Below are 27,920 nucleotides of genomic sequence, written 5' to 3'. Positions count from 1 at the left end.
TATCACAACACATACTTTTACCGGTGGGATGGGACCTTGGAAACAGATCTGTCTCTTGATGTAGACAAAGAGCCGATTACCTTCAAAAGAATTGATTTAAAGTAGAAACATGTTGGACATTGTGACCTCGATAGATATACCCCATGCACTACTCATCATCCGCGTACGCGAGAAAATTTGATAGGCAGTAATAGAACCTGCGTCTCTCTAGCTATGAGTGGTATGCCTAACCGATCTACTAACACCGATCTTTTCCTTTCAGAACTATGCCTAAATTGTGAAGGTGAATATAGATTCGTGATACCATCTATCGGTGGAAACTGAAGTAAAACTAATGCCTTCCGCTGCTTTGAGTTGTCGGGACGATTAATCTTAGATGCTCGTAAGAATCAGGAAGCAAATAGAAAAACATTTTCTTATCAATTGAATTCTTTACTGCAAAACAAATTGTAATAACCATCATAACACACAGAATATTTTACTCACTCTTCAAACAGGGACCGTGGTAGCCCGATCGGTAGAGTGCCGGATTCGGGGCCGGAGGGTCCTGAGTTCGAACCTCGATGGTCGAAGATCCACCGGCGTCATTAAAGGGGACTGGGCGACGTTAAATATGCTCGTAGTCTCAATGTCCTCCAAGTGAAACGATACCTCTGGGGGTGCTAGCACCAGGTAGCTATTAGCTCCTGTACTAGTTCTAAATTCTCATTAACTGTTCGATCCGGTGATGGTGCTGCCATCTATCGGTATATAAAATAATGGAGGCAAGGCGCTTAGTATGCAGTCCTCGACATAAATACAGTTGTAGTCAGTTGTGACTCGGAATCGCAGTAATCGCAGTAACTCTTCAAACAAACTTTCATGATAATTCAGCATTTGGAAATTTCTTTTTATATTCTTACGTGCAAAAATACCCAATTAAAGCCAAAACATGAATAAAGTATTTCAATTTTTTTTTCCTGATTCAATTGCTCAATTTACTTGTGTAATAGACACGTTGCCAACGAGTCTTGTAATATTCTTCTTTTCATTCTTTTCCAGATCGATCCGAAGATTGCCTTCCCCAAAAGGGCACACCCAAAGGTAAGACGGAAATTCCCTACTTCTTTGTTATCTTCGGGATCGTTTTTTTCCCTTTTTCCTCCCCTTTCCTCGACCTACATTTGAAACGTTGATAAAAGCCCAGGAATCGGCAATCGTTCTCGGCATTCTTTTCGGCTGCTGAGGGAAAATTATGAGTGGAAAATTCTTAAGATGAATATCTGGCTAACATTCAAGGACTCCTTTTTTCCTCAACCTTTTTTTTCAATTTTCGTCTCCTTTTGGCGCTCTTTCAGTTGGGGGTATAAAATTATACAGTACTAATCTGAGTAGTTTGGCTGCATAATATGAGAGATAAAGAGGGAGAATATGGTATGTAAATTGAGGCGGAGGAAATTGCTACACTTTATCATGGAGAAAAAAAATATAACAGAGTAAGATTTTTGATTTTTTTTTAAAGTATAAAGTGTAATAGCGTGTTTCATTTTAAAGTATTTTTATTCTTAGCTGTGGTGAGATGAAATTGAATGTTCGCGTGTGGTGGTTAAAATATATTTCAGGCAGTTTTTGATTTCCTTCATTGTTCTAATTCGTTTAGTAGAAGTGGGGATTTTTATGCATACCTATTTTAATATTATTTCAATAGCTTTTTAAAATTTGTATGCATCAGCCAGACGGAGCAATAAATGTGTTTTTAAATACATACTTATTTCAAATATAATACTGAATGTTTTTAAATATACTTATTTTAAATATAATACTGAATGTTTTTAAATATACTTATTTGAGTAGCTAGATGAAATATTCAATGACATTTTTCTGAAAATATTAACAAAAACGAAAGTATGTCGAAGTAGTTTTCATTTGCTTTTCTTACTATATATTATAAAACGTTAATAATGACGTCTCAGCAGCCAATCAAATCAATGAAACGTTATGACGTAGAAAAAATGTATTGTTTAACATTGACCACGATCAACAGGGACGCAATGTTTATAATTGAAGTCTCGCCTCATTTTATCTTCAAATTCATTTAAAACAATTATAACTCACATTCTAAAAACTTTCAAAATTTAAAAAAAAGGTTTTTAATGTAGAGAAATGCCGGCTGTTTATCGATGTAACAGCCGGCCGATGCGTAACAATAATACGCATAGATATTTTTTCACCCACATATTAGAGGATTTCTGTGAAATGTTGCTTAAATGTGAATAAATTAAACATTGTTATAACTAATAGCTCAAAAATATTGAACAATCAACAGGTATGAATTCGCATGTTTTAAAGAATTTGACTACAGTAAGTGGGGAAAAGTTGAATTGAAAGATAATAAAAGGAAAGCAGATGAGAAGGTTCGTAGATTATTGGGATTTTTCCCGATCGCTAAGTTTTGGACTACAACCCTTTTATTCCTACCATATCAGCTAGGTTGAATTGCATTAGCAGTTAAACTTTGGCGAGAAAAAATCTGACGACAGTGGAGGAAAAGTGCCAAGAATCCCATTTATCGAAATGTTCTACCAGGTAGACGGAAACGGGAATGTCTCCACAATAGCCTCAAATTAGTGAATAAAATATGACAACGTATATAAATTACAAATTGAGAATGAAAAAAGGTTTAAAAAAAACCAGCAAACAGCTGTTTTGGCACTCTAAAATACAAGTGCCATCATCAGTGCATTAAAAACGAAGACAGGTTCACCCGACTAAAACACAGTCGAGGCGAACATTGGAATGAGAGACGAGTTGTAAAAGATATGAGAGCAGTACCAGAAACGATGACGTCAAGGTTACGTCAGAACTCCAGAGGACAGTTGCACTCAGGAGAAAACGTCACGGACAAAAAATAAATCAAATAACAGACTTCCAAACATTAGGAAAAGGGGGAGTGCTAGACAAATCATTGACGATTAAATTAGCATTTTTCCATATGTAATATGACTCCCAAAAATCTAAATCATGAATGGACGAAACTCGTGAATAACTTTGGCGGAAGAAAAAATAAAATTATGACCGCAGGACCAACAATGTTGAGCAATAGAGGAGCGTTTGAGATCCTGTTTTTTGACGTAATTGTCGTGTTCTTTTATATACGTTGTCATATTTTATTCACTATGCAGTACAAAGTTTTCGACTACTTTTTATGTAGCCTCAAATTAGTCTAAACCAGCGAATTGTAAATGGGGTTGTTTCCTTCAGTCAAAAGTAGTACTTTTTGTCACTGAAACTGATAGAAAAAGCAAAAAAAAACTAACATGGACCCAGAAAATACTTTTATCTTCCCAACAGTTATTTTTTAATTAATTTTTTAAGCTGTCCAATTTTTCAAACAAGGCGTGATCTTGATGACGTCACAAATGATGATCTTTAGCGCATCTTTCTACCACGTTTCCACGTTATGATAATCAAGAAGCGAATTAAAATTGCGCTCTACGCTTGCTATCAACCATATCATTGCCAATGCCCGTGAGTAAAGATGCGAATTAAATATTTTGCTCTGTGAAAGGCAACACTGAATGGCATTTCATCATTTGTGTCACCGGACAGAAGCGTAAACAATAAAAGCGCACCAATTTAAGTTTTTTTTTTAAATATTAAACTTAAACAAATTATTTTAAAAATGGTCAACTCCTATGTTTTTAAGCATGCTCTTTCAGAAAAAAATACTTTTAAAGTTTTGGGAACGACCCCATTGTGATAATTCACCAACTGAACGATATTTTAAAAATGCAACTTTAGGTTTAAAGTTTCGTCATATCGTCGCCGCAGAGCAACATTAGGATATCTACATACATTTCTTTTCTGGACAGAGAACAGTTCTGTCTGTAATAGTAATAAAATTCGACTAAAATACTTCTGCATCTAATAGCGAGCGAGAGAAGCGATCCGATGTAAATTGCGTAAGCTGTTGCGGGATTCGCGAGCGGCAGCGAGAGAGGGTGGGGGAGTAACGCTGTAGTAATATTATAAAAAATTAAGCGATTTTTTTCAATTAATATTATAACTTTTTCTAAAGCAATAGTTTTAATCAGGCTCACAGCTGCTAGAAAACGAACCGTGTATTAAAATATAACGTTTACGATTGTAAGCATTACAAAGGCATTTTAAATACTTCTGCATTTAAAAAATTCACTCATAATAGATCTTTACATAAGCTTCACGGGACTAGTACGAGTATATATTATCTGTTTCAAAGTGAACTTTCCTTCAAAATCTTTCATTCAAAGCAATAAACAGGTCGTTTATTTCATCTTTTTTGTTTGCACACTAATGTAATTATTAATAACTTTCACCTTTGCGGTAAGATATCCTTATTAATATCAAAAGAAAAACTAGTAAATTAATTCATTATTTTTGCTTTCGTTGTAATATTATTAATAAAATTTTAAGAAATTACATAGATAATGTACTTTTACCTTTTTTTTTTGCTAAAGGATGTTATTAACATTGAATTTAAAAAAAATAGTAATTTACTTTTATTTTTTGTTTGAGCAACGATGTCATAATTAATATCTAGAGAACTAGCCAGTAATTTGACTCTAATTTTTTATTTTCGTAATGATGTTATTATTCATAACTAAAGAAACAGCTAGTAGAATATTTTTTCTGTTTTTATCCTTTTTGCACAATGTTGGGAATGATTCAGATAGAGAGGGGAAAAAAATGATGAAGTTGAACACAGAACATTGCTATTTGCTGCAGTTAAGTACAATTAGAGTACTTTCGATTCTAAAGCAGCATGGCTACCAGATCACAAGTTGCAGAATTCTCAAAGATATTTTTTGATTAACATATCTCCACTGAAATTACATAAAGTATTATACCACACCCAAAAATGTCATTTCGTTCCGCTTGGAATATCCCAGAGGCAAGCCTTCTATTCGTACAGTAAAGACTTCCAGATTCTTCATCAAGTCTTCATCGCCGAAATCCCTGGTAAAAATGCATTTGTTGATTTTGAACGATAAAATGATTATCAAAAAACCCGAGCCCAGTTTCCAATTCTATTCTCCTCCTTATTTATTTATTGAAAACACCACAAATAACTTAAAGGTTTCCTTCGTCTTGTTCGAAACATTTCAATAGCCCGAACACAAGCGGCAGAATAAAGCAAGTCTCCCCATTCCAAATCGGCCAAACTTAGTTTAATACAGCAGAAAACACATTTCCATTCCGTAAACAAATTCAATATATTTTCGGGAAAAAGTAAATAAAGCTCGGAGCATCTTCCGGAGAACAAAGAGGTGGTGGGATGCACTGCATATCCTCTCGAGGACTTCGGGCCCCGGGACTTGCGCCATTTTTTTGCCGAAACGGAGGCAGCAGCATTTCTGGAATTCTTTTCCAGACGAAGTATTCGTTCCCCAGATGCTCGGTAGGAGCCCTGCGTGATGCAGGTGGAGGCAGCACGTGTGTGGCGGGAAAGCATCTTTTGAAGCAATCACTTTGAGTGGACAACCAGTATCAATCAAGGCACGACAATAACAAAGCGGCTGGGATCCTCCAGACATTCAGGAATTGTTTCTTTAAGTGGGTTAGCGGTCAGGATAGCTGTTTGTTCGGAATGTCTCACGCTTGGTAATTCTTGAGATTTGTTTTAAGTTGGTGGTTTTGTTGCTTGTTCCGTAAAAGGAGTTATATCACAGGGCTTTTAGCTATTCAGTCACTTTCAAGATGAAGTTCAGTAACAAAGATCACAGATACAAATTTTACCCATCTTTGGTACTGTTTCTTTTAGAAAGTCGCCCGTCAAGGTATGACGGGTGAAAATTGCTTCTACATTTAAACGAAGCAATTGCCTGTTTGGTTATATTTTGATAGTTGAAATTTTAACCCTAACTCCAGTGGATTAATCCTAAATTCCAATAGATAGCTTTCATTGTTGACTATTTCTTCGTTTTTTCATTCTTCTTAAATGACAGTCTCACCAGTAAAAGAGTTAAGTGACTGGATTCAGTTTAGCCTTGTCGAAATAAAGCATTTCCCTGCCCCTCATGTCAAACATTATCGAAAAATATTATCAAATTACCATGCCGTGGCTCGAGTTTCATTGTTGCTGGCGTCAGCGCTACTCGATCCTTCGCTATATATATGAGGATTAGAGAATGGTTACACTTTCTTTCTTGTTTTTGGTCTGATATATTTCTAACGTTGTACAATTGACTTTCAATTTTGCGAACCAATAATTCAGTACGTCAGGTTATTACTGCATTTTATGTAGAATCTTATTCCTTCGCATGAGCCACAACTCTTTTTTTTTTAATCGTTTATAGTTATTCACCAGTGTTATAAAAGTCTCAACCTTTGTGTGCACCAGAAAAGCGTTTTTACTCTTGCATGCAAAGTAGTGATAATGTGACTAACGTTAATCTGGCTTTAAGGTACAGAGTTTAAATACTACGCTCGCAATTTTACTAACAACCTACCAGTCTCAAAAAAGCTATTATTGAATCAATGCTATTCAATTTTGCGAATTCTAGTTTTTATGGACATTTTTCGTGGTCCCCAAACTCACCTGCATGAAGTCTTCTTTCATGTTTTATTATTGGTATTATTTTTTGTTTAATATTTCATAAAAAATATCCTTAGGGTAATTTCTTCCCCTATTTTACTTACCTATATTTACACTCACTACATTTCTTTTTGGTTTCGCTCCCGATCAAAATATAACCTATTCTACTGCATCTTAAGTTGTCATTCTTAAACCAGCCATAAAGGAAAAAATACCCTGATGATAAAAGACAAATAATTAGCAAAGTGAAAACATGAACTGTACTACTGTACATGATAACATATACTGTAGTACTTACTGTACATGATAAATCAAAAAAAGAAATTGACATATAGAGAGATCTAGAAATTTTTTGTTCCCACAAAATAATCTTTCCCAGCAGTTTCAAGCCTTCAGAATTTCACGGACCACTAAACGTATCATTTAATATTTCGAAATAAATTTAATAAAAATGTATTTAATATAGGAATTTGGAATTTATGTAATTATAATCAGAAAACTTTTCTGTTGTTTATTCGAAATGCATTCGATAAAGGTAACGAAGGTGATAAGTAATAATTTAATTACATTACATGTTTTATGGCAACTTGAAGCCAGAACTGTTTTGCCTTGTTGGCTCAAGCACTGTATTCATGCGCGCCAAAACACAAGCTTCCTCAATGAGGAAGAGTAACTGTTATTCGTAAAAGGTAACTAAAATGTCGCTAAACTCAGAGGGAATTTCGCTGAAAGTGACGATTGAAATTTTTTCAAATGTATAATCCATACTCCATAATACGTTTTGTTATTTATCATTTGAACTGAATCTTCATAAACATACTAGATGCGTTGACCGGCCTTGCGGGGTCTACCTCGAAAACGAAAGTTGTGTCATTGACCAATGTTCAACAATCGGCCTAAATAAAAGAAAAAGAAATAGAGTAAAATTTTCCGTGAACATGTAGAAAAGAGCAATTTTATGACTCGAAATTTAAGTATAGACCTCTTTCGATGTTTTTTAGAAACCCAAAAACTTAGTAATTGTCATTAAGAAACGCAAACATTCATTTTAATGAATTTTCCGGCAAAAACTCTAATACTTGAACTCTTCAGCATCAAAGGACCTTTGTGCTAAATCTTTCGCAGAAATTTAGCAAAGATAAGACGTAGACTGTGGATTTGTATGAGAAACACACACACACATACATCCATTTTTATATGCAGGGTGTTCCGTTTTAACCTGCAAGACTATTTCCCAACCGTTAGTCCTATATCCATACTTTCAGTTGCAAAAATGTTCAAAATCAGAATCAGAGTTAAGCTATTGAAAGTTTGAAGTAAAAATAAACCAAAAAATACAAAATGTCACTTTTTATACGGGCCGCAGTTCTCCTAACTTATATTTAGGGAATTAATCTCCATTGTAAAATAAATCCAACACAAAAAAGTTTGAAATTAGTACGACCAATATTCACCGCGATATGAAACGCAGCGTTTTGTGACTTAGACCACTTTCACTTGCCGTCAATAACACCTTTTGAGGGAAAATATAGCAGTTATGAAGTATAAAAATGATATGTGTGCATAGAGTGTGGTTTTTCAAATTGTTCGAGGTTTTGCAGAGTGTTTTTTCGTATCACGGCATGACATTTGCATTTATTTTTCAATAGGATTGAAAAATATAAAGATCTTGTTTCTTTACTTAGACGGCCTGTCATTCTTCTGAAAGGACGATACGTTCTAATCTTATCTTCTGTATGGTCCCTTAAAACTTTGAAATGGTATATCTCCTTGAGTTTTGGTGAACAAATGTCAAGTTTTTTTTGTGTTAGTAATAGTTTTCAATGGAGGTTATTTCTCTAAATATTAGTTAGGGGACCTGAGGCCCGTATAAAAAGTTTTTTTGAGCAATCACGATTGCTTATTGTTCTCACTTGACTGTTTTTGACGTTCCTTTGATTTTTCCCACCGCCACCCTCCGTTCCATCACCGTCGAGGGACTCCTAACGATGCTTTACCTCTAGCAAAAGCCGTCTCCAGGTTGCATCCATGTCCTACACACACGCATACATACACAATTACACACACACACACAAACACATACACACACATACACATACACACACCTACACCTACACATACACACACATACACATACACACACCTACACCTACACATACACACACGCATACATACAGACACACACAAACCATACACACACACATACACACAACTACCCACACATTCATGTCTGCACACGGACACAAACACATATGCCTACACACACATACCCCCCACACACACACATTCATACACACAACTACCCACACACTTATGCCAGCACTCAGACACAAACACACATGCCTACACACACATACACATAACCCGTACACACAAACACATACCCCCACACGCAAACACACACTCGTGATTGCGAAAAACATAATTTGAATTCAAGATGACAAAATTCAAATTAATTTTTTTTTTAAATTTATTTTTATTTTCGCTTCAAACTTTCATTATCTTAACCCTGCATCTGGTTTTGAACATTTTTGCAATTGGAAGTACACATCTAGGACGAACAGTTGCGAAAATAAAGGTCTTGCAGGTTAAAACGGAACGCCATATAGATAGATAATGCCCCAGTTTTTCCTTCGACCGTCAAGAATATTTCATGTGCCAATATGTCTTCCAAGGACTACCGGTTGGCGACCGCTGATCTATCCAATATAATGATATTATTAGGTGAAACTTTCCGCAAATGAACGAAAGTTATCTCTTGAATACACTAAGTTCAGCGGTGCACGTCGACAAATTCCTTTCGTAAGTGGTAAATGTTTTTCTTTCGCGTCACACCGAAGATTTTCTCTAACGCTAGAAGAGTTATAATTATCATTTCGGCAGAACATCATCACCAAGTGATTAATTGCACGGTTAAGCGTGGATTTTCATTAAACTAGACATTCTGTGCATTGTTTCTTCTCATTTTAGGGAAATTTAAATTTCATTGAGTCTAGGATCGCGCCGGGAAACGTAATTTAGGAAGTTGAAGAGTTTGGTGGAATGTAAAAAATTCCTGTCGTGGTGTAAAAGTTTAAGTTTTGTGCTAAATACTCATAAGTATGCGAAATTTCACAACAGATTGCATCATGTTTGTATTCTACTTCGAAATGACTGCAAAATATTCTTTTGTTTGTTTTTCTGAAAAAACAAATAAAAAAGAATACAGTGAAAATAAATAAACTACAAAGTCAGATGTGTGCAAACAGGTGAAAAGTAGAAAATTTTTATAAAAAGCTAGTGCTAGCTCACATTCTCGTTAACGTTTAAAAGCGAAAAACAATTGAAATTAAAATAAATAAATATTAAAATTCATAGTAAATGTCAAATCGTGGAAGAGTGTCCCGTATAAATACAACTGTCTCTAAATTTCCTATAAAAATACTCTTAAATTACAAACACCAGCAATAACAATAATAATATCAATAAAGAAATAAAATAATATTAATAGTAAAAACCGAAATATAATGGTTGTAAGTAAATATTATAAAAAATAATAATGAACAGGTGGTAATAATTACAGTAATAACAATACCAATATTTATTGTAATTAGAGTTATTTATGTATTTTTAATGTATTTATGTATTTTTTATCTATTTTGTTATTTTTATGTGTTTTTAATTGTAATTAGAGTTAGTTATGTAATAATTACAGTTATAACAATACCAATATTTATTGTAATTATTATAATGGTGGAAGTAGTAATTATATTAAAGTAGTTTAGTAATAGTAATAATAATACTAATTGTGACAAAGAAAATGATGATAATAAAATTAATCAAAACATAGCATAATAGCAGCAACATTCATAAAAAGTAATAATGATAGTAGTAGTAATAGTCATAATAATAACATCAAAAAATAAATTAAATCTACGTTAAAGATTTGTCCCTTACCGTCCATTATACGTTTCAATGAATTTGTTCTTCGCAGATGCCCCCCCCCCCCCAACCTTTTTTCTTTTTTTTTAATCGAAAAAACTTTGCCATGACTTGGACTACTTTTAATTTTTGTTTTGAGCAATTAAAGAGAAAATTAACATGAACAACGCAATGAATGTTCGAACCTAGGTAATTGGATTTGGTTTTCGCCATCTTTTAGAGCGAAATTTGCCACAAGTAATTAAATTTTAACTTTTAAGCTCAAAGTACATAAGGAAATGACGTATTATGTTTTCTCTTCGGGATAATAATCAGTGTTAATTTCCTTTTAAAAATAGAAATGTTAAAAATTCAGAAAATGTTCCGTTCACATGCACAAAAAGCATTCATTATTTTTATAATGTACTCTGAATGCATAAAATAAGATTAAAAAAGCTTTGCTTTTAATGGGGAACATTAACTTGATGTAAACGATCATATTATTCCTGCGTCAATAAATTTAAATGTAGAATAGAAAAACATACAACCCACATGCACACGTGTATAAAAAAACAAGTTTTACCTGCGAAGGACAAATCCATTTAGAGGATATAATGGTAGGTTAGGATTAAAAGCTAAACTAAACACATCTCCACCAATTCAGAGGCCTTCTTTTAAAAATTTTAATCTTTAATTTAAACTTATTTTGTGTGTATATGTGTGTGTGTAGAAATAATGTAGAATAGAAAAACATACAACCCACATGCACACGTGTATAAAAAAAAGTTATACCTGTGAAAGACAAATCCATTTAGAGTATATAATGGTAGGTTAGGATTAAAAGCTAAACACATTTCCACCAATTCAGAGGCCTTCTTTTAAAAATTTTAATCTTTAATTTAGATTTATTTTGTGTGTATGTGAGTGTGTAGAAAGTAATGTAGAATAGAAAAACATACAACCCACATGCACACGTGTATGAAAAAAGTTTTACCTGTGAAGGACAAATCTATTTAGAGGATATAATGGTGGGTTAGGATTAAAAGCTAAACTAAACACATCTCCACCAATTCAGAGGCCTTCTTTTAAAAATTTTAATCTTTAATTTAGACTTATTTTGTGTGTATGTGTGTGTGTGTAGAAATTAATGTAGAATAGAAAAACATACAACCCACATGCACACGTGTATAAAAAAAAGTTTTACCTGTGAAGGACAAATCCATTTAGAGGATATAATGATAGGTTAGGATTAAAAGCTAAACTAAACACATCTCCACCAATTCAGAGGCCTTCTTTTAAAAATTTTAATCTTTAATTTAGACTTATTTTGTGTGTGTGTGTGTGTGTGTGTGTGTAGAAAGTAAAAATTCTCAGTATGAACAAAAACATTTATTTTTTAAATATGTTACAATACAAAGAGGCAAGTAAGATTCAAAGAGATTTTTACGCAACTAAAAACAAAGTTTCATTTTATTAATTGTTCTGCATGTTGTTAAACTGTTAAATATTGTCATATTAATTATGATTAAAAATAAAGTTCTTGAAACTAGCATAAAGAGGTCGATACTTTGAAAAATTCATTGTAACGGCTCGCTTCGCTTTAGTGGCACTCCACTCCACATCATCTTCGCCCAGACAGCATAAAGATAAGAAAAGTCCACAAATCTTAAAATACTTAACTTTTCTAACGCTTCCGATTTCGTGCATAAATTCGGACTCATCTAATCCATAGATTTCTCAGTTCAAGTTTCTTGATAATAAGCTTCCTCAATATGTGCTTCCACTGCTCGAATACAAATACCGCGGCAACATGTCATCATTCTATCGCTGCGGGAATGTCTCTTGTATTATCAGTTACCTAAGTAACTGAGGAATAATCTGGCCTTAGAAACCCGGCGAACAATCAATAATCTTGACCCTTCCGGCACAGTATTCCTGCTGAAGTCAACTGTTTGGCGCCACGATAAATCGCCAAGATTTGCCGGAAGGACCAGCCGTCTTACCCCTAAACAAAAGGGGGAGGAGCTTCACAGCAGAACAACCAAAATTTCATCAAGGCTCTCCTATCTGCACCGGGCAGTTCTCCGGATAATCCTCGATGACGGATGGCTCAGAATTAACCTAATCTTCTAGTTTAACAAGAGCCTCAATTTCAACCAAAACCATGTAATTAATGGCCTTTTAAAGGACTTGTGCTCGTTAAAGGGTGTAGACGAGTTGATAAGGGTGGTGACAAAAAAAAAGAGTGTTTCGAAGATGCCCTGTTTGCGTTTAAGATTCCGTCTTCTATCGATGGCCCAGCATCTGGTGCGACCTGTCACGTGGGTTAAGATGGCCCCGCGATGAAACATTGAAGAGCCGCTCGGTTAATGAGGAAAGGAATCGATATTTGTGATGAAGAAGGGTGTGTTACGTCATCAGTGGAAGTCCTTATCTCAGCACCATCTTTTCCAGAAGGAGTTAATTTTGCGAAAGGTGTAATGGCATCGATGCATGCAGATGTATCGATTTTGGGACTCGATTATCGGACAGTTTTATGATGGAGGAAGTGGACGTTATTTATTTGCCTCTCTTCGTAGAAGCCTTCCACGAAAACCAGACTAGCTAATTGGAATCACGCGCCTGGTAAACAGTCTTGGAACTTTCAACTGGAAAATATTTTTCATTTAAAATGTTAAAACACTCATGATAAAAATTGCATTATAGTTTTTGTGTTCTTTTTTAAATCCAGCAATCAATATAGTACATGGAAATGCCGAAAACTAATTTTAAAGCTGCAGGTTCATAATGAAGTGAGTCCTAAAATGAATTGACATTTTGGATTTACCACCATTTTTTCTTTCTACAGCCAAAGTAGCGATTTTTATGAAGAAGTTATTTAAATATTAAGGTAAAATAGTTATTGTTAATAATAATATTTTGGTAAAAGATTGGGAAAAGAACAACCTACAAAAATGTAAAAATATGCTTAAAAACAGTTTTTTTTTCCGGCAACTTTTCGCGCATGCCGCACGTTCTGGCAAACGTAAACCACATGTCTTAGTCCATGGTGAGTTTGATCAATAAGTTTTAGTATGCCAGCCCAGTTTTAAAACAAACAGTAACCTTTTTGCGGCTTCCTCAAATGCGGAAATAACCAATGAACTGAAATGGTTTTACATCAATCCGACATCTCACTTCAACTCTAGGGCACTTCAAGAAGTTCTCCCTAACGCCTGTTTGGCAGTTTCATAAAATTGTCTAAAATGTATGTATATTGACCACAAATAAAAATTTTATCTCTAGTACAACAAAAAAAGGAAGAAAAGATAACTTAAATTCTTAGACGTTGCCTAGTAATCTAGTGTCCTAATCTCGCTTCATTCAGTTCGATTCACTTCAATTCACGTGAAAAATCATTGCCTGAGTTCACGGGTCAGCTCCATTCACTTGGAAGATCAATGAAGGAAGCAGAATATTTTGTGACATATCACTGTTCGTTATATCAATTACTAGCTGAGTTGCCCGGCTTTGCCCGGTCTATTTTGAAAACAAAAATTGTGTCAAGTGACGTATATTCAACAATCAGGCATAAATAAAAGAAAAAAAAATTATCATGCAAAATTTCAACTCCAAACAATGACGACTGATATTTAAATACTTTTAAGAAATTAAAATAAATTGAGAAAGATGGATTTAAAAAGCGTAACTATGGACACAAAAAATAAAATAAGTTTCAGAGTTGAAAATGAGAAAGATAGAAACAATGGATTCAAAAGCGTTACCGTGGAAACGCAAAATAAAATGGTTAAAAACTTGAATAGAGAACAGATTTTTGAACTTCATTTAATTCGCTTGTAACTTTTTTTTTAATGGAGATAAAGAATTAAACTTCCGACCATAGGTCGAGTTAGATCTGAAGTAAAAAAGGTAGCTCTTTTCAATGGTGTCAAAATGAAAACTGTAGGACAATTCCTTCACTTTTTATTGATGGATTTAATGAAGAAAGTATTGCCTAAATTTCAGCTAAGCCTAAACAAATTCGAGCTAAAAACGTAAATAACTCCCGCCGCAATTACGTTAGAGCGTTGTAACAAATTGCGTAGAACGCGGAAAATTCTACCCTTTCCAACGATATGTAATATTACTAATTACGAGTCATTTTTTACCCCCATATTCGGGAATTTATGTGAAAATTGGGCCTAAATTGGAATACAAAAAAGAACTATTCATCAAATTGTTTTCGAACTGGTCTGCAAACCTTCTCAGGACTTAAAGGAACAAATTGTGAAAATTTCAGCGAAATCGGCCGGGTAGTTCTCGAGTTTTGCAAGTTCAAACAAACAGACGCTTTTTGAACACTTCATTTTATACTATGTAGAGATAATATTTCAGGAAAGTTTTTAGTTTCTGAATTTTCAAGACTAACGGATCAAATTTCGAATTGGTTAGTTTGTTCTATTGGGTTTTTTGGTGCAAGAGCCTTGGTAGGATATGCTGCGCCAAATGGTTGTCAGGGTGTAGAAATGAGTGTCAAAAGTAAAGTGTTTCAGATGTAAAATATATAAAACTTATAGAATTTTTAAAAGCTTTGTCGAAATAAACACGTACCAAAGTTTTAAATTTTTAATCAAAACTCTGGAAGAATAAAATGAGAAATAATTTTGAGCAACGCAAAGAAACATTTATAACAAAACAATGACGAGACGAAAGCATAGATTTAAGCACGAGTGCTAAATTAAAGACATGAAGTCAATCTCCTGAAAGAAATGAAACACTTTCGGATGGGGCGTGTCCCCTAACAATTTCTTCAAAGATGGATGAAAATGATTAAATACTTTGAAATGAACATGGTTGAAATTTGGATAATCGGAGAGGATACGCAACACTGTCGGATTGACATTGCATGTGTTGCGAATTGGTAAAAATTCTTTTACGCTGAGTAAGATTCATTTTAAGAAGTTAGTTAATGTGTATTGAATTGTCTTATTGTCTTCTTCTTGTGTTTGAATTGTCTTATTGTCTTCTTCTTGTGTTATTGTCTTTCGGTGTGACTACGCATTGTATGTCATTCGCACTTCTGGTCTGTCTTCGAAAATAAAATTTCTGCATACGGCAAAAGCTGTTGAGTATACTAGGGGTGCTTTAGATTAAAATTCTCCACAACATTCTTAAAATTCTTGGTAGAATGGCCATTTTCTTTTCTTCGCTCAATTGGATAGCAACTAGCATCGTCTGCTTCTGGCAATTAATACCAGAAAAAGGAATCAGGAAAGACCTTCGGATTGGTGCGTTTTCAGTGAAAACAAAAATGCTTTTTGGACAACCGATATTCCGAGAATTTATTCAACAACATTTTTTTAAGCAACGTTCAGGAAATCTTATTTGCTTTCGTTTAAAGTTTGCAGCTGAAACTACTTAAATGTAAAACTTTTTCAGAGTTTGAATATTCATAAAGCTCTGTCCATTGAGAAATTTCTGAATATCTTCGGTAAAATGTGCTACGACTTGAAGAAATATTTTTTTTCTCAACATGTGGCTAAGAAGTTCGGTGAGCAACTTGTACATGAGTGGATACGGCAACATAAATTTATGCTAAAATACTACTAATTAGAGGCTTTAGCAATTCAATCCAAATAACCACATTTTTTGAACAAAATACTTCTGTGTTTCAAACATTTTTTTTTTTTTTTTTTTTTTTTTCAAATTCTCTTAGTGAAGCCTTTGAAAGGCCAGGTTTTACAACAATGATTCTCAATCTGCACCCCATAGGTCATGCGATGCGCTGGATTCTTCAAATCTCAATATATAAAAATCTTCGGTGACGACTGTGCGGACGTTTGTCACCATAAGGCTTTTAAACGGCAGGACCGATTTTGATCAAATTTTTTGTGTGTAATTAAGTTGTGGCAAGCATGGTTTCGAAGCGCGATGGATCGAATCGGAAACGTTTTTGTTAATTAATTAATTAATTTAAACATTGGATGGTTATATCACCCAGATATTAATATTTATTTTAACCTATTGTTGAGCGAGAACTGAAATAAATATTTAACCCGTTGCCAAAGGACAATAAGAAAGCCAGCTCTGCTTCTTGAAATGAAATTTCCTTCTGTGATAATGAGTGAGAGAGAAGCCTTCATTTCTTGAAAGCAACGGTTTTAGGTCCAGTGATATATTTTAAAGTAAAGTACTAGAAGAAATCGGGTTTCTTTCACTAGGTTCAAGCAAAACGCGTATTTTTCATCGTAGTTAAACCATGTGACCGGATCGGTTTATAATTTTTCCTAACCAAATGATCGGAAAGTACCGTACATAACAACATTTGTTTATCGGTTCAAATCCATCTGAGTTTTGGCACCAATGGCAAGAATATTTTAAGGATTATCATACTAATCAGTACATTAATAAAGGAAAATATGGTGGAATTTGAAGATGAAACAAATTTTATTTTCGTCCAGATAAATTACAACAGAGTAGTTCTGTACACACAAGATCAGTGCAGTGGAAGATTTTTATCTTTGGTGGAAGAACAAATTAGGCAAGACATGAAGTTTTAAAAGTTTTCGTTCAAAAGATTGGACCGCTAATCGGTCGGAGTTAGCTCCACTCACTGATCGGCTGGATTACGGGAACGTGGTGACTTGGCAACTTTGGCTATAAACAATACAGTTGCGTGATTATTTGTTTACTACTGTTAACGTAATTTATTGTATTTTTTGTTCATTTGGTAAAAGATTTTAAATCGCAAAGAATTGTTTTTTGGTTTTTAAAGAGTGTTTAGTCATTTTAGTTGAAGAACGTGTTTATTTTACATCGTGAGAGGGATGATTTTCGCTTATTCAGAGAACTGTTTTTACCTTTATCATTTTTTTAAACGATATCCTTTCGATTGTTTTATTCTTTTTCATATGGAGGATGTTGCAGCGGGATTTCGCGTTTGTTCTAGATGGGTAGTTAGATTTTTACACTTAATATCTGAGGACGCTTTTTATCCTTTGAGTATGGCTTAAGGAACAAACCATCATGGGAGAAAAAATAGTTAATAAAACAACTGCTCAGTAGACATTAGATAAATTAAGTTGTAATAAATATACGCATTCTTACACCAAGCAGTTTAAAACATTTTCTTTTTTCTAATTTTTTTCAACAAAACGGATCAAACACTTGATAGTTTATTGAATTTTTTTAACTTTTCAATTTACAAAGTTTAGACAGAACAACGTCTGTCGGATCCTCTAGTATAATCTAATATTCTAACATCATTTAAAGAGAACTCATTAGAAAAGATTTTAATTTTGCTACAAACTTTTGTAAAAGACTCACAAAAGTCATTTACATCAAATTTTAATCTTTCTGAAAATATGAAGAATGACGAACTGAGTTGTTTTCTTTTACCCCGGAGTACATCATGTATGGGATAAATGGGAACCCCTGAACTGTACACTAGCTGGGAAGATGAAATTCATAACTATTCTTTTTAGTAACTTCTTACCTGACAAAAAAAAACAAGATGAAACCAGTTACTTCGCACTTGTGGACCTGCTGGAGAAAAAAAAAATGTAAGATCACTAAATCTTAAAAACAGTTTTTTTACAGTGTCATCTGCAAGCAGTGATTGCTCCTACACAATTGTTTGAAAACAAGTGAAACTCTCAGAATGTGTTCTTTATGTTACCCAGTCTTCATTCTCCAACAGTTTTGTTTCAAAAGTCAACACAAGTGTGATAACAAAGTTTGTTTCTTTGTACCTTATATTTTCTTTTACTCCAGCTGAACCTACATCAATTTTTACGTGTTCAGAGTGAACTTTTTCATCCCATATGGTTGAATAACTACTTTTCTAAACTGAGATAGTTTTTCTCACCAACGAATACATCAATTTCAAAATGCAGAAGCATATTTTAGCAACCCCTCCAAAAAAAAAAGAAACTTAAATTTAAATTTATTTTATTTATTGACTTTAGTGAATTTCTTTTCTCCAACCAATCTTTATCCTAAAAAATATTTTACTGTATTACTACTGGTAAAACGAGCTGATGTGTGCATCACATGACTTCCTTTTACTCCAATTTGAAGTCATTTTCTCATTATTGGCAGTTATAATGCGATTCAATAGTTTACTCTCTAAATATCAACAACAGTGGCCAAATTAAAAGCAGATTAAAAAAAAATCGCCAAATTTATCGCCAAGTTGGCGACGAAACTTGGCGACCAAAAAATCTGGCGATATATCGCCAAGTGTCCGCCAAATTATAACACCACTTGAGTTTACATGGCAATTAACAATTGTTTCCCATCAAAAAGGGGCGAAAGACTCCCTTTGGAACATCCGAATGCAACCAAAAAAGAAGGTGCACAACTAGAACCCACTAGGAGTCTAAGTACCAAATTTCAACTTTCTAGCACATTCCGTTCTTGAGTTATGCGACATACATACACACATACACACATACGTACATACAGACGTCATGAGAAAACTTGTTGTAATTAACTCGGGGATCATCAAAATGGATATTTCGGGTGTCTGTACGTTCCTAGGCATATATCCACTTGTGGTCGGGTTGAAAAATAAACTCAACATTCATTCGGGGATGAGAAAAATGGAAATTAAGGCCGATTTTTGAGTGAATTTTTTTTCGCGAATACAATACTTCCTTTTTTGTAAAAGGAAGTAAAAAGGAAATTTACACTACACTTAACAAGTGACATTTTGTGATATGCAATTGTAACTACGCTTCACTATTTTCAATTTTTTAAATTGAAATTAAAATTGCATTTACTTTTCGTAAACTTCTTAGACAAATATAGATTTTTTTAATTCAAAAATGTTTATTTTTCCATATATATTTCTCATTTTTGCACTTTAAATGCCTCCAATTAAAAAGAATCAAAAATCCGTGCGCGTCTCAAAAGTAATTAAATTAGAGCCTTCTTAGATAACAACTTCCCAATTTTTTTACCGTCAGAAATTGCGTTCATGTACACGCGCTGGATACTTCCTTGCGAAATAAAACTGCGCTGAAAAATATCACAACAATTCAGAAAAGTCTCTCTAAATTGCAAATGAGTCTTATTTTTTCCATGTCGAAATATTTACTTTCAACAAATAAAAGTTAAACCATCAAGTACAGCCTCTAATTAATTTAATAAAGGCAGCCAGAAGATTCCTCATTTCTTTGGCCGTGCTCGAAAAAAATGTAATAAACTTCATTACGGAAATTGAATTGGAACGCATTTCTTCACTCGTCCAATTTGCTTTATTTCGGATTTGAAGAGGGGGAAAAAAAGAACAGAAGTACCTTATCAGCGAGACATTAAAAGTTGTTTAATGGGCTGCATGGAATTTAGTTTCACAATTATTGATGTTGAGCAATTATAGAAATGTGAAATGTTATTAAAGTAATAAAATGAAACTTGTTGTTAATTTATATTGAATCCAGCTGTTCTTAAGAAAACTTGGTTTTAAAAAAATACTTACTTAAGATCGGTAGCGCTCATCCAGAGAAAAAAAATTACTGCAATATGCAATTCGTCTACCAGCAGCAACCTATCACCTTATGAGGGTTTTAGGCACAAAGCGTGATTGGTTGAGGGCTTTGCAGAGTGATGGTTTCCAGATTGCGGGTGCCGTTAGTAAACGCAAGTTAAAGTTTGTATATGTTTATGTATTTTTTTCTTGAAATAAATCAAAGTATTGTTTCAAAATTTCAAATAATGATAAAACGCATTCAAAAAGTGTTTTTTTTTTTAATCCTACACCAGAGAAACTAGGATAAAACATACTTTTCTAGAGGCACATGTAAGTTTGCTTTGTGTATTTTGTACTATTTTATCAAACTTTTCGAATGGAGTTGAAATACATGTTGAACTTGATTAACTTTAATTTATGTAAGATAGTTCATTGAGCTTTGAAAACAAATAAAACTCTTTGAAATACAAAACAATTCTATATTTTTTTATGCAGGGTGAATTTAACTCAATCTGCCAAAAAGAGGCTTAGAGAAGAGCCCAAATAGAGCATAGAATTTAAGTGATCAAATACCGTGCTGTTTAAGGATAAAGTACAATGTTGTTAAATGATAGTGCACAGCGTTGTGATTGTGAAATAGTAAGACAAAATGGTAATCTTAACTAATAATAAAACTCAAAGTCTCTCTGTCTGGATGTCTGTAGGATGTCTGTAGGATCTCTGTGACACGCATAGCACCTAGATAGTTCCGCCGATTTTGATGAAATTTGGCACAAAGTTAGTTTGTAGCATGGGGATGTGCACCTCGAAGGATTTTTCGATAATTCATTTTTGTTCTTTTTCTATTTCGATTTTAAGAACGCTTTCCGGAGCAAAATTATAATAAGATGGACAAATTACGAAATTATCATGTCGTGGAATGGGAGAGCGAATGAACATAGCCAATTGGCGAGAAAATTCACCATACATTATTTGTAAATATACAGGCGAACTGAATGACCTTTTAATTTTTCAACTACGCGCAAAGCCATGCAGGTACCACTAGTAAATAATAAAGTACAGCAGTAATATATGTCAACGTACCATGTAATTTATACATATAAAAAAATGCTATGAATATGTGTTCCTTGTACGAATTCAGTTTACATCGAATTTTTTTCACGTTTCGCACAGATGTCCTTTGATGCTCAAGACTAAACATAGGTTTCGTACCAGAAAATCCGTGAAACGGAATGTACGCCTCATGAATGACTGAATTTTATCAATGACTCTAACACTGAAAAAATTTTTGAAATTATAAAAAGAAATCCAAAGATGTTTAAATGGGGTTGTTTCCTTCAGTCAAAAGTACTACTTTTAGTCACTAAAATTGATAGAATAAGCAAAAAAAAAAAACATAGACCCAGAAAATATTTTTATTTTCCCAACAGTTGTTTTTTAATTATTTTTTTAAATGTCCGATTGTTCAACAAGGCGTGGTCTTGATGACGTCACAAATGATGCATTTTGGCGCATTTTTCTACCACGGTACCACGTTATGATAATCAAGAAGCGAATTAAAATTGCGCTCTACGCTTGCTATCAACCCTAGCGTTGCCAATACACGTGAGTAAAGATGCGAATTAAATATTTTGGTCTGTGAATGGCAACACCGAATGGCATTTCATCATTTGTGATGTCATCGGGCTGAAACATAAACAATGAAAGCGCCCCGATTTAAGTAATTTTTTAAAAATATTAAACTTAAACAAATTATTTAAAAAATAGTCAGATCCCATGTATTAAAGCATGCTATTTCAGAAAAAAATACTTTTAAAATTTCGAAAACGACCCCATTTCGGAGTCATAAAATTACTCTTTTCTACATGTCGACGGGAAATTTTACACTACTTTTGCTTTCAATTATTCAAGCCTGATTGTTGAGCATGCCTCAAATGACACAACTTTTTTAGAAAGTGCAAAACCTGGCAACAAAATTAGTAAGTAATAAAGTGCAATGCGACTTTATCAAAAACAAAACTAAACAATGTTATCAACGATAAAGAACAACGTAATTAAACGATAAAAAACAAAGTTATTAAAAGATAAAGTATGACGTAATTAAACCACAAAAGTTCAATATTGAATGCACGTATCGGAGTTACAAAAAATCCTTCTTTTAACGCAGAAAATGTTCCAAGCTTTCGACACGAAACAACTGTCATCAGAGACAGAGCAATCCAACCTTTCTCTCGTTAAGCATCATTGTTGTATCTCAAAAAGTAATTCCAGGATTCAGGCGAAAATTGGTTCTTAGGTATGCCTTACAAATAACATGTAATGGTTTCATTTTGGCCCCGGTAGGAGTCTAAAAGGTGGTGAAATCTAAGCTTTTTCTTGTTAAGAGGTTTTTTTCAATTTAAGTAAATTATATTTTTCGTTGAAATCATAACATGCTTACTTACTTTGTAATCAATAATTTATTTTTAAAATTTTAAAATATTGCTTACTTTTTTAAAAAAATTCAAAACATTTGGAAAAATTTCAATTTTTAAAAATTCCGAAGACTTTTTTGTTTTTAAATTAATAAAAAAAAAAGCTTTTTGCTAAACGATCGCAATCATCATCTCTAAAAATCTGTGTATTCATTTGCTTTTGTGTTTACTAGAAAATTTTCTGTGATCAATTAGTTAAAAAAACGTAATTTTTTCAAAAAAAATTGGTTTTTAAAGGTATAACATGATCTAAACATTTGAGTAATTTATAAAATGCTTATCCAATGCACAGTTTTGTTAAATATATTATCCTAATTGCAAAAAGTATTACTTTAAAGCTGTATCTTTAATAGAAAAAAATCCTTAGGGATTCTTATGACACGAAAACACAAAAAAAAAACGATCATCGAGAAAAATCAAGTTAATTTTTTTTTTGCATAAGAATACATAGCGAACATGACCTAAAACCAATCATAACTTTTTCAGTATTTAAACTAAAGGAATGAAACTTTTCCCCTGTGTTTGAACTAGTGTTTAGTTTCGAAATAAGCAATAAATTTTTTTTTTATCTTTTCGTCATTTTTGAGGTACTGTAACCCCTCAACTAAAAAGTCGCCCGTCAAGATATGACGGGTGAAAATTGCTTTTCTTCTTCTACATTTTAACGATGCCATTGCCTGTTTGGTGATATTTTGATAGTTGAAATTATAACTCTAACTCCAGCGGATTAACATTGAACTCCTGTGGATAGCGTTAATTTTCAACCACTTCTTCGTTTCTTCATTCCCTTGAAATGAGTCTTACCAGTAAAACAGTTAAGTTACCGGATCCAGTTCAGCCTTGTCGCAATAAAGCATTACCAAAACATATTATCAAATTATCATGCCGTGGCGCGAGTTTCATTGTTGAAACATGTGCATTACTCGATCATCGGCTATTATATATATGAGGGTTGTGATTACTAAGCCTCAAGAAACAGACCTTATTTTTTACAAAGATGTGCTGGAACCCAATCGTTGCCACAACTTATTTTTAAGGAAATGTAAATTATTACAAACCATTCCATAACTTCGTTTGTTATTTCTGTGTTGCAGATATTTGAATTTTGATTTTTGCATCGGGTTCAGTAATAAATTTTCTCTTCAATGACGTTGGCGAGTCTGAATTTTGAAATCCTAACATACTATATATTAATATAGACATACAAAAAATTGCGATAGACATACAAAATATTGGTACAGACGTGCAAAATTAAAAAAAAAAATGGTAGAAATGTTTTCAATTTTGGCCACCACTGTGGGTGTGCATTTGTGAATGGGGTTGAGTGTTCTAATGTGCGGCGCATGTATAGAGAGAAGAGGGGGTATTTTCTGATGCTACTGAATATTTCTGTAGTTACCGTACATGTATAGAGAGGTAATCCCCGGATTTATTGGCCACCCGATAGCTGAGCTAATATATGCCCTGTCCGGCTCGGAAAAAAGAGGGACGCCGAAATGCGGAGGATGTTCCTCGAGCAGTCGATTTATGGAAAGCGAGCCGGATACCTAGCCAGTCAAGAAGCCGGTGCTAGATAAAGGAGGAGCCCAAGAAGCTGAAGAGAGAAGAGAAGAAAGGAAAAAAAAAAGAGGAAAAGCTCAGGCAAAGAGAGAGAGAGCCTTCGCAGCCTCGTAGGCATTCACTATCGATTACTAAAGGAATCCTTTCTGGCGACTCGAAGCCATTTGGCAACTTTCCAAGAACACTTCCAAGTTTTAGAACATCGCCGTTTTAATGGCTCGAGCCGGTGCTGGAATATCTGTCCTTTTTTTTTCTCCTCCCACCCCCTCCCGCCTTGGCCGCCCCCCCCCCCCTCCTTAACGATATTACCTGACCCTTCGCGAAGTCGTTGATTTGTTCCCGTATATCTCGTATTCCGTCGTTTCACAAAAACAGCCAATAGCCCGAGTTTTAAATGTTGGTTTAGATCCTATTTATCCCCTTTTTTTTTTCTCTCTCTCTCTCTCTCCTCCGGATGGCCTCTGGTGAAAAGTGAGAGCGGCTTGACCTTTTGCGACGAGGCCCGGAAGAGTTAAAATGCAAAGTAAAAAATAAGCTTAGTGAGGAGTTCATCCAGAACGAAATGAGCAGCTTCTCCATCCCGAACATCAATTTTTTATCTTTATATCCTCTAATTTAGGTTTTTCTTTTTTTCTTTTTTTTTTTTTTTTTGAATTAATATGCTCTTATACACCGGTTAGTTATCATTATTCATATATGAGTTTAAAAGAAAAAAAGCAAACGTTTATTATAATAAATCTAAGAATTAAAAACAATGATTCAATGTAAACGAATTATATCAAAGCAATATGAAAAAATAAAACTCATAAAATAAAACTCATAATAATCATCAATTTTATTACAATTAAAAAAAACTAAATATTTTGTGGGGAGGTTTCGCCTTTGGTCCCCCCCCCCCCCGGGTAAGACTTTTGAGACTTGAAAGAGAAAGGTCACCCAAAACAGACATAAAATTTCAAAGACGGAAGAAATTCTCTGAAACTACGTGAAACAACGAATACCGTTTGCCAACATCTGAAACTATGCTTTGCACACAAGGCTCCCAAAGATTAAAGTACGGGGCACGAAAAAGTGATTTTGGAGCAAGACAACGCCGCATCACTAACAATAAACGACTACAGACGCATCAGTTCTGCATTTGTATGGCAATTCTTGCTTCACCCGCCGTACTCACCAGACTTTGTTCCTTTGGAACGCCACTTGTTCTCATTGATGTCTCATGCACTTTCCCAGAAGTATTTCAGAAATTAGGAGAACGTCGAGAATTAGTTTACTGAATGGAATACCACAAAGTGTAAACAATTGTTCTGTGAGAGCATCCACAGTTTAAAAACAAGACAAATCAGTAAAATAAGACTCCATGAGTTGGAATACTTGTATATAAATATTTTGTTCGTTCAATACGCTATCTATGCAAAATATCCTACAGATTCTTCGAGCATTGGTTTTTCCTTTTAGAAAGAAGAATAATATCAAGAGCAAAACTTAATTTAAATTATGCAAACAAGTGATTGTAATTCAACTTTTTTCCCGGCAATTGTGACATTTTTTAAAATAGTAACGTCCAATTATGAGCAAATAAACTACAAAACGAGAAAAACTATAAATGCTATTTTGTGAAGAGTCATTAAAGCAAACCGCGTTTATTAAACGGAATTTCTAAGAGCTCTTTTGCTTCCCCTCTGTATTTTAACAAGAGAAAATTTCAGAACAATACAAAAACATTAATAATAAAAATGGCCCGAAGAAAATAATGTGTGGTTCGCGTTTTATTTTTACACGATTGCGTTCGTTTAATATTAAAAACAAAGCTTTTGTTCATTTCGTTTCAGTGTTTGTGATGTTTTTAAAGGAGTTTTTTTTACAGCTGAAAGTAAATATTTTACTGTTCTTGATTTGCCGTCTTTCAAACTCCTCCGTTGAAATGGCTCTTTTATTTCTTTCAAAAGCTTGACTCTGCTGGTGTCAAATTTATTTTAATTTTATTTACGGTATAATTTGAAGGAAGTTGAGCGAAGTTTTTAGATTTTTGTTCAAACTTATGGTTGGTTGCTTCCCTAATGGGAGGATAATTAGGGTAACTGCACCAGTAACAGACATGCTTAAGACTCGCTCTCAGGTTAACTCAATTTTCTGAGCCTTTTAATGCATTTGGACTTTTTCAACTATTTTTCTCTCATGCAATTACAGCTCATCCAACGTTTGGCTGCTTCTGAATCCTCTGAATTAGTTAATTCTTTTTTTACTTGCTCCATTTCGAAAAATGGTCCGAACCCCAGTAACAGGCACCGACAATTCTGATGATACTCAGTAACAGAAAGGATAAGTAATGGACATAACTCCTTTTTACTTCCTTTTACAAAAAAGGAAGTATTGTATTCGCGAAAAAAATTTCACTCAAAAATCGGCCTTAATTTCCATTTTGCTCACCCCCGAATGAATGCTGAGTTTTTGTTTCTACTCGACCACACGTGGATAAATGCCTAGGAACCTACAGACATCCGAAATATCCATTTTGCCGACCTCCGACTTAATTACAACGAATTTTCTCGTGACGTCCGTATGTACGTATATATGTGCGTATGTGCGTATATGTGTATGTGTGTATGTATCTCGCATAATTCAAAAACGATATGTCCTAGAAAGTTGAAATTTGGTACGTAGACTCCTAGTGGGGCCTAGTTGTGCACCTTCCCTTTTAGTTGCATTCAGATGTTCCTAAGAGGGTCGTTTGACCCTTTTTGGGGGGAAATCATTGTTAATTTCCATTTAAACTCAAGTGGTGTTATAATTTGACGGACACTTGGCGATATATCGCCAGTCTTTTGATCGCCAAGTTTTGTCGCCAACTGGCGACAAATTTGGCGATTTTTTTTTAATTTTAAATTTGGTTTCAATTTGGCTACTGTTGGTGATATTTAGAGAGTAAACCATTGAATCACATTAAAATTACCAATAATGGGAAAATGGCATTAAATTGGAGTAAAAGGAAGTCATGTGATGCACACATCAGCTCGTTTCCCCTTCAAAATGTGCTAAAGTTCTTTATTTTTAGAACTAAAACCTTATTAAATTCAAATGAAAACGAAGCACCAGCTGACCTCATGGTTGCTGTTCATAACCTTCCCCCACTGCCTTGTAAATACCAACTGGCTCATAAAATTCACTCTGATAAACACTAGATGGTTGCACCACATTCATGGGTCGCAGCAACACATCAGGTTTCCCCGCCTAAAATTCTTATTTTTACTTCCTTTTACAAAATAGGAAGTATTGTACTCGCAAAAAAATTTTCACCTAAAATTCTTCCTTAATTTCCATTTTGTTCACCCCCGAATGAATATTGAGTTTTTTTTTTCGACTCGACCACACGTGGATAAGTGCCTAAGAACGTATAGACACGCGAAATATCCATAATGACGATTCCCTAGTTAATTACAACAAATTTTCTTGTGACGTCTGTATGTACATATGTATGTGCGTATGTATGTCGCTTAACTCAAGAACGGTATGTCCTAGAAATTTGAAATTTGGTACGTAGACTCCTTGTGGGGTCTAGTTGTGCACCTCCCCTTTTGGTTGCAATCGCGTGTTTCTAAAGGGGACTTTTGCCCCTTTTTTGGGGGGGGGGGGAAATCATTGTTAATTCTGATGCAAACTCAAGTGGTGTCATAATTTGACGGAGACTTGGCGATATGTCGCCAGTCTTTTGGTCGTCAAGTTTTGTCACCAACTTGGCGACAAATTTGGCGATTTCTTTTAAATATTTATTTATTTATTTATTTATTTTTGAGCAATCACGATTGTCTATTGCTTTCATTTGACTGTTTTTGGCGTTCCTTTGATTTTATTTTCCCACCGCCACCCTCAGCAGCATCACCGTCGACCGGCTCCTCACGATGCCGCTCCTCTAGCGAAAGCCGTCTGCAGGTTGCATCCATGTCCTACACACACGCGCATACATACACAACTACACACACAC

General features: G+C 34.2%; 1 protein-coding gene across 1 annotated transcript in view; it reads left to right on the top strand.

Annotated features, from left to right (window-relative positions):
• Window positions 1–27,920, top strand: part of LOC129221961 (RNA-binding protein Musashi homolog Rbp6-like) — a 369,344-nt gene that overhangs the window by 236,940 nt on the left and 104,484 nt on the right. Inside the window, exon 5 of the mRNA XM_054856358.1 lies at window positions 1,042–1,083. Coding sequence (XP_054712333.1) covers window positions 1,042–1,083 — 42 coding nt within the window. The remainder of the gene's footprint in view (window positions 1–1,041; window positions 1,084–27,920) is intronic.

Source organism: Uloborus diversus, chromosome 5 (assembly GCF_026930045.1).
Source record: "Uloborus diversus isolate 005 chromosome 5, Udiv.v.3.1, whole genome shotgun sequence".
In the NCBI taxonomy this organism is placed as follows: domain Eukaryota; kingdom Metazoa; phylum Arthropoda; class Arachnida; order Araneae; family Uloboridae; genus Uloborus; species Uloborus diversus.
This window is presented reverse-complemented; position numbering and strand designations above follow the sequence as displayed.